The 7,711-nt window shown below is 46.6% G+C and overlaps 1 protein-coding gene across 1 annotated transcript; it reads left to right on the plus strand.

The window, feature by feature from the left end:
• Positions 1 to 5,132: 5,132 nt before the first annotated feature.
• lbx1a (ladybird homeobox 1a) lies at positions 5,133 to 7,060 on the plus strand. Its single transcript, XM_007905688.2, has 2 exons — positions 5,133 to 5,481; positions 6,597 to 7,060. The coding sequence occupies exons 1-2, from the start codon at positions 5,133 to 5,135 to the stop codon at positions 7,058 to 7,060; spliced, it is 813 nt and encodes a 270-aa protein (XP_007903879.1).
• Positions 7,061 to 7,711: the final 651 nt, after the last annotated feature.

The following is a 7,711-nucleotide window of genomic DNA, read 5'->3' on the forward strand; positions in this document are numbered from 1 at the left end:
TCTCTCCCTCTAGAAAATAATCCACTTTTCTATTTTTATAACATATAATAATGTATAACTTCACAGTTCCCCACGTTATACCATCTGCCCCTTATTGCCCACTCACCTAGCCTGTCTATTTCCCTTTCTTTGTGTGTCATCCTCACAGCTCACGTTCCCACCTATCTTCGTATCATTATTAGTTGAGGTCCTACAATAGGCAATTCTGTGCTGAGTGCAGCCTCCTAAAGGGTTAATGGAGAGTGAGAATTTGCAAACGGGTTGTGAGTTACATTTTTATCTATCTGTTTTGTAACATTGCAGACTATCACATTTCATAGGGGACCAGGCACTTAAACAGCCTCTCACTGTCTCCTCACACACACTCACTCACTCACACACACTCCCTCCCTTACTCACTCCCTCACTCACATTCCCTCACACACTCACTCATACACAAACCCTTTTATGTGGGACTCATGTGGCGCATAATAAAGTAAAATATGAGGAGGGAGAGAGAACAGGTGTATTGGCACAGCTCCTGTTCACAGCCAATGTTCTGGGATATAAAACACAATTTACAGTGCTGACCTCTCAAGCCCTCAGTCTCTCAGCACTGACTGCCCACTGCCCGCCTGCTGGGGCCCAGAGCCTGGCATTGTTCCCCTGGGTGTAAATCACACTAAAACATCTCACATTAAAGGCAAGGAATCAAAGCCCTGCACCATGTCTCTGATTCAGAAGGTTAGGGAAAGAGTCCAGAGAGAGGGAGAGGGAAGATGGGGCAGAGAGGCGATAGGGTAGTGAGTGCGGGGGTGGGTGGGGGGAAAGGAGGAGAGAGGGAAAGAGAAAGGACTGAAGGGTAGAGAGGAGAATGGAGAGAAGAGAGGAGGGAAGAGAAGCAGAGAACGATGGAGAGGGAAGGAGAGAATGGAGAGAGGAGAGGAGAGGATGGAGAGATGGGAGGAGAGAGGGGAGAAGAGGATGGTGAGTGGGGTCAGGTTGAAGAAAAGACTGACAGCCCCCACAGCTGTTACAGTTGTGCTGAGGACCTGGGAAGTGACTGTGTTTATAAATAAACACAGAGATCCTGTGGGTGCAGCTAAACTGAACATCAATCATGAATGGATAAGAGAGTGATAAAGAGAAACCAGCTTTGCTCTTAAATAGCGGCCTAATGGGAAGTGGCTGTCCCAAGCCCAGTGTCAGTCAATGAGTGCTGGATCTACACTCCAGCCTCTCTCACACACAAACACACATGCACACACTGCCACACACATACACAGACACACTGACACATTGACAGACACACACTTTCTTGCCTCCTTTACAGCCCATCTCAGGGCTTCCGCAACATTGCCCGGCTCCATCACGGTCTCACACCACAGGCCACCGAAACCTCCATATACCCATTCATAACATCCAGGCCTGACTATACAAATTCCCTGCTTGTTGGCCTCCCCAACTCCTCCCTCCATAGGCTACAGAACATCCAGAACTCTGCAGCCCATGTCTTCGCCCACACCAGGCTCCGTGACTCTAATATTGACTGTGGGATGTCCTCCCGACATGAAAAGCGCTCTCCAAATGTAATTTTGTTGTTGTTCCTCTTCAACTGTGCCTTTGGTCATCCTCCCAGTCCTACCCTTCCTGCCGCCACCCCTCTTGACTCCAACCCCCAGCTCGGGTGCAAAAGCTTCACTGTCCAGAGCCTTGGCATGTTCTCCTGACGTCAAAGACGCTGTGTAAATAACTTCTTGTTGTTGTGCATCGATAGCCAAACCGCACACTGGGGGCAGCCTCACTGCTGTGGGAATTGCCACCTTCTGTTCCCTTTACACACTCACCTCTCCACCTTTCCTGGCTCTTTGAAACACCTATCCAACTAGTCCCACTTAACCGCTCTTACACCATAGCCTTACAATTTTTTTCTTTTCAAGTATATATCCAATTCCCTTTTAAAAGCTATTATCGAATCTGCTTCCACCACCCTTTCAGGCAGTACATTCCAGCCCATAACAAGTCTCTGGATAAAAAAAATTCTCCTCGTCTCCCCTCTGGTTCTTTTGCCAATTATCTTAAATCTGCATCTTTTGGTTACCGACCCAACCACCAGAGGAAATAGTTTTTCCTTATTTACCCTATAATGTAGAAATATTTATATTGTGATTTACTATATAAAAAAATACTATTCTGACTGATGTTCTGAGGAAATTTTCACTCAAAAGTCATTACGCTACACTGTAGAGTCCTGTAGCATAGTGGTTTGCTGTCGCTCATGGGTGGGGTGAAACCTTAAACAAGTTTTGTTACTCCACAAGCCTTATTTACTTAGCAGTAATATAATAACAATAATGATAATCCTTGCATTTGATATAGCGCCTTATTACATCATTGAGATGTCTCAAAGTGCAGAATATCCTGCGAAGTGAATTGACTGTATATCTTTGGGGCAAAATGCAGCAGCCAATTGTACACAGCAGTGTCCCACAAACAGCCGTGACCCAATTTTTTTTAGGGATTATTATCCCTGGAAAAGCAATCCGCCAATTGGCTGACGACCATGTTCCAACTACTGCTTGGAAAACAGAGATGTGTGTGTGTGGAGTAAGGAAACTTGCCTAAGGTTTCGCCCCACCAGTAAATTGGAACGCAGTCGTTAGTCATTTGGTGGGTCACTTTCCGGGGGTAATAATCCCTCCAAAACAAACACAAAAAATTGGTCACTCAATCCACGACTCTTTGTGGGACATTGCAATATATTCTGTGAAGTGCTTCGAGACATCTCAACAATGTTAAGGTGCTATATCAAATGCAACGATTATTGTTCTATTATTATTGCAGTTTACAGTCAGAGCCCTTCACGGGATTTAGTGTAAGGTGTAGTGACTGTGTGTTCAGTGAGCTCTCATCTAAAGCGCATTGTGCCCCGGCGCCAGGCAGGTGTGAATGTGTGAGAGGGTGAGGCTGTGGGTAAACCGGCAGAAATCGCTCAAACCACAGCCTTCATTACTCTCCAAGGGCTGTTGGGTTATGCTGTGATTTTATTATTGCTCTCAGTCCGGGTTAGGAACGGGATCAAATCAAAATGTTGTGAAATTAGTAACGAAAATGTGAAGCTTGTGTGTTTGTAAATGTGAGTATTGGGGACTGGGGGCTGAGCACAGACTGGGTATGGATCTCAGTCACACTGCTCTGTGTGTGTAACTTTAATATTAGAGAGAGAGGGATCTCACCCCCTCTCTCCCCCTCTCTCTGCGCCGTTCGTTTTTTTCCATTTACAGTTTGGAAATAATACTAAACGATTAAAAGGCGAAATCCATACAGTGATGGAAACACTCAATCCTTCTCTCACCCACTGGAGTTAAAGCCCACCCCCAACATCCCCCTCCCCCACACACAGCTCCCCTCTCCCCCCACCCCACACAGCCCCCCCCCAACACCCAACAGCACCCCCCTCCCCCCCCCGCTGGGCAGAGTCGGGCTTAGGTATAGGAATCTGCCGATAATTTGCTTACTTTAAAAGTCTGTTTTTTATATACTGTTTTTTGATATACTACATTGATAATAAATAACACTAACCTCCGCCTGACAATAAATTACAGGTTGTGTTTGTTTACCTCAGACCCGCGCGTGGGATCACAGGGAGAGAGTCTCAGCGCGTGGAGTCGGGATGAGGGAGTGAGAGGGAGGGGGAGAGGAAGAGAGGATGGAAACGAGTCCTTTTAAAGGAAGGTGCAATGTGGTATTCATTCTGGTCCGTGTTTCGTTGAGTTATGAAAGCGACAACGTAAGAACCTGTGAATGTATCTCTCTCTCTGGGTCTGTGTCTGTGTGTGTGTCTCTCTATTTGTGTGTGTTTCTCTGTGTCTGTCTGTGTGTGTCTGTATCTATATATGTGTGTGTGTCTGTGTGTGTGTGTGTGTGTGTGTGTGTGTGCCTGTGTCTCTCTCTCTGTCTGCTTGTCCCCGGTATTAACACAGAACTATCCCAGATGGTAAATTATTTTCCCAATTTACAGAATGTTACAATAATGACTGCACAACACGGAGCCGCCGTTCACTAACCCTCTCTCTCTCTCTCTCACACACACACACTCAGGGAATCCGCCAGATCCCGGCTTTAATAAATAAATGCAGATATAGAAATATGGAATAAATATAAAAACCTTACGAAAATTAACGAGATTGTCACCAAAGTAATCGAATTCCGCTGATTAATTCCGCAGAAAATGCTGATTAGTGTTAAAGCGCCCGGAAACAGAGAGAGAATTTTACACACACACACAACTGATCCAAACCAAACTCACAACCTATTTTTTTGCCGACGTGAAACATTTCGATTTAAAATGATTTAATAAAACCCTACAATAATCAAATAAATTCCGATCTTACCTGCACAAAATCTTACCAAATCGCCGCTCGCCGGGAGAGAGAGAAACCCCTGGACTAAATATTAAATCAAAAATCAGATGTGAAATGAAGTTTGATGCGGCCTGAAATCTGCCTGAAATCAGTGAGTGGGTCCGTGTGTGTGCGCATCGGCCGCCGTTAAAGTAGGTGTAAATTAAGAGTTATATATAATTAATATACAGGTATGGGAACAAACAGGGAAAGTGGAATAAAGGTGAGAAGGAGAGGACCCCCTCCCACATGTGCTGACAGGTAATTAATGGGCCTGAGTCAGGCCCCTCCCCCCCACAGCTCGGGAATCAGAGAGAGAGAGAGAGAGATGGTATATCTCACTAACTGATTACCACCCAATCAACAATAACTTGTTAGCGGGCGTCAATTGCCCCGTCTCTCTCTGCCTGCACACTCTAAGGAGAATGTTATTCGCCTGTCTGCCTAGTTGATGGGACAGAGAGAGAGAGTGAGAGAGAGAGAGAGAGAGAGAGGATAGAAAGTGGGTTAGCGGCTGGCTCCCAGCAGGATTAAGTATTTATTAGCGGTTTGACTACACCATTCGCTCCCGGTGTTGCCTTCCCCATTCTGGGCGCCGCTCGCAAGAGGGCATTTCGGCGCTGCAGTTGCAGTTGGACTGAACTTTGGGACTTTTTTCCTGTGTGTATTTTTTCTCTTTCTTCCCCCCCCCCCCAAAAAAAAAATCGGTGCTATTATTCGTGGGACCCTCACTCACTCCCACTGCCCACCATGGCTTCCAAAGACGACGCCAAGACCTCCTCATCAGCCGGCTTGCATTCCTCTGTGGAGGAGAGAAGGAGAAGTGCCCTGGACCATCTTCCGCCCCCCGCGAACGCCAACAAGCCGCTCACACCCTTCAGTATAGAGGACATCCTCAGCAAACCGGCCGTGCGGCGCACTTACTCTGTGTGCGGGGCGAGCCACCTCCTGCCCCAGCCTGACAAGCACCCAGCCCCCGGGCTGCCCCTCGCCAGCCGGCCCGCCCTGCTCGCCCACCCCTCGCCCCTGTGTGCCCTGGAGGAGCTGGCCAGCAAAACTTTTAAGGGGCTGGAAGTGAGCGTTCTTCAGGCGGCAGAAGGTGAGCTTCGTACAGTCGCTTACATCAGCTTGAACTCGGCGGCCCGAGTCACCCCGACACTCGGCCAGGAACCAGCAAGGAAACCTGGGGAAATCTCCCCACTCACACACGTATACATACACACACACATGTATATACATATTCATACATACTTACACACGCATAGATATGTGCATACACACCTACTTACACACACACACATATACACGATCACACACATATACACACATACATATATATTCATTCACACACATGCATACACTCAAAGAAAAAAGTTTGGGGATAAAATGAAAGTAAAATATCAATGTTTATCACTCTATATTTTAGACTGGAACGAGGTTTCGTCAAATTGGAGATTTTGAGTAAATTTAAGCTTTGATTTATTTGTGTCTAATGATTGTAAGATTGCTGTAACGGGATTGTATAGGTACCGGTTACATTTCAGGGAGAGGAGAGAGATGGAGAGAGATGCTCACATAAACATTCCGTTTCTGTCCGTTGCTAACAGTAAAGTCTGGATATGTAAGTCCACACGTTAATAGTTCTGTAACATCAGACAATGTAAAACCCAGAATTCTTTTTAGAAAAAAATGTAAATGAAAGCGCTAACTATTGGCGTTAGCAATAGCCCCGGTTTATCCCCCGCGGGCTTGTGTGTATATTTTAATTTGCGTTAGTTAAGGATATGACCAGAATACAGAAATATTCGCTGGTTGTAATTGAATGAAGGTGTTAGTGTAAAAGGAGCTCTCCCGAGTCATTAACAATCACAAACTCCATTAATTTCCCTTCTAAACCCATAAGGACCGATCAGAGAGCTGCTGAGTTAGTGTCATATACCGTGCCCGACATCTCTTGTTTTTTATATATAAGATGTATGTATATGTGTGTATATATACAGTATAATATACATTTCACCCACAAAATATCTAGTCAATTCACTTTACGATATATCCTGTGAAGTGTTCTGAGACGTCTCGAAGACGTGATAAGGCGCTGTATATATCAAATGCAAGGATTATTATTATCTATAATATTTTTTTCTTAAATGTGAATAAAATGACCTTGAAACTCTTGTCTTTTTGTGTTGCTGTAAAAAGGCTCTCTTTTGACAGGCAGAGACGGCTTGACTATCTTCGGCCAGCGACAGACTCCCAAGAAAAGAAGGAAATCCAGGACCGCTTTCACCAACCACCAGATCTACGAGTTGGAGAAGCGATTCCTGTACCAGAAATACCTGTCTCCAGCCGATCGTGACCAGATAGCCCAACAACTGGGCCTGACGAACGCCCAGGTCATCACCTGGTTTCAGAACCGCAGAGCCAAGCTCAAACGAGACCTGGAGGAGATGAAGGCAGACGTGGAGTCGGCGCGTAAATTGGAGCCCACTCAGTTGGATAAAATCGCTCAACTGTCTGAGGATCTTGAACAGTGTGTGTCTGAGGCCGACTCCAAGTCCCCGGCTTTGGGTTCGCCTCCCCTGCCCGCCGCCCCCTCACCGGCCCGGCCTCATAGCCACCAGCAGTCCTCAGCAGAGGAGGAGGAAGATGATGAAGAGGAGATAGATGTGGATGACTGACCTCTCTCTCTCTTCTCTCTCCTCTCTTCCCAACTCTTACTTGTTTTTAGATAAAGAGAATCACAGAGATTTTTTTATTACTGAAGAGAAAGCTCCAGAGTTTGCTGGTAACTTTTACACACACTTTACCCCATCACCACCCTTACCCCATCCCTACCCAACCCCTCACCGCACCCCAACACTTACACCACACCCAGCACCTGTGTAGTGACCGCATGCACGGAGACAGGCCCTGTTAATGCCCCGTTAGGCCGGACCCTCACCCTCCCGTTCCCGGCGCGGAGTTTCCAAACCATGGGAAGCAATAAGCAGTGTGTAGTGCCCTGACACCTCTGTCTGTCTGTCCTACCTGTGTACCCGGCCCGGGAGTCAGGGCATGGCGCCCCGGCCCAGCTCGGCACTGAACCCAGCTCCTGGTCTGACAAACACAGGGCAGTTTGGGGGGGGGGGGTGTGGAGCCTGTTTTGGTTTGGTTTTGAATTGCTTATCAGTCCTGGGTTGGGGTCGCAGGATTTTCCGTTCCCCCTGCACATTGGTTTTATACTCTGACCTCTCTGAGCTCTCCCTCACACTTAGAGAGAATGGGAGACCTGCTTTTGATAATGCATGAGCTCAAAACGCTTATTTCCTTTCTTTTTATTTAAATTATTG

Source organism: Callorhinchus milii, unplaced genomic scaffold, assembly GCF_018977255.1.
Source record: "Callorhinchus milii isolate IMCB2004 unplaced genomic scaffold, IMCB_Cmil_1.0 Scaffold7, whole genome shotgun sequence".
NCBI classification, from domain to species: domain Eukaryota; kingdom Metazoa; phylum Chordata; class Chondrichthyes; order Chimaeriformes; family Callorhinchidae; genus Callorhinchus; species Callorhinchus milii.

What these genes read in the sequence shown, in the direction of transcription:
- lbx1a (XM_007905688.2), top strand. Translation starts at nt 5,133, where the DNA reads ATGGCTTCCAAAGACGACGCCAAGACCTCCTCATCAGCCGGCTTGCAT. An exon ending in CGTTCTTCAGGCGGCAGAAG is followed by an intron (nt 5,482 to 6,596) that starts GTGAGCTTCGTA and finishes CTCTTTTGACAG; the next exon opens with GCAGAGACGGCTTGACTATC.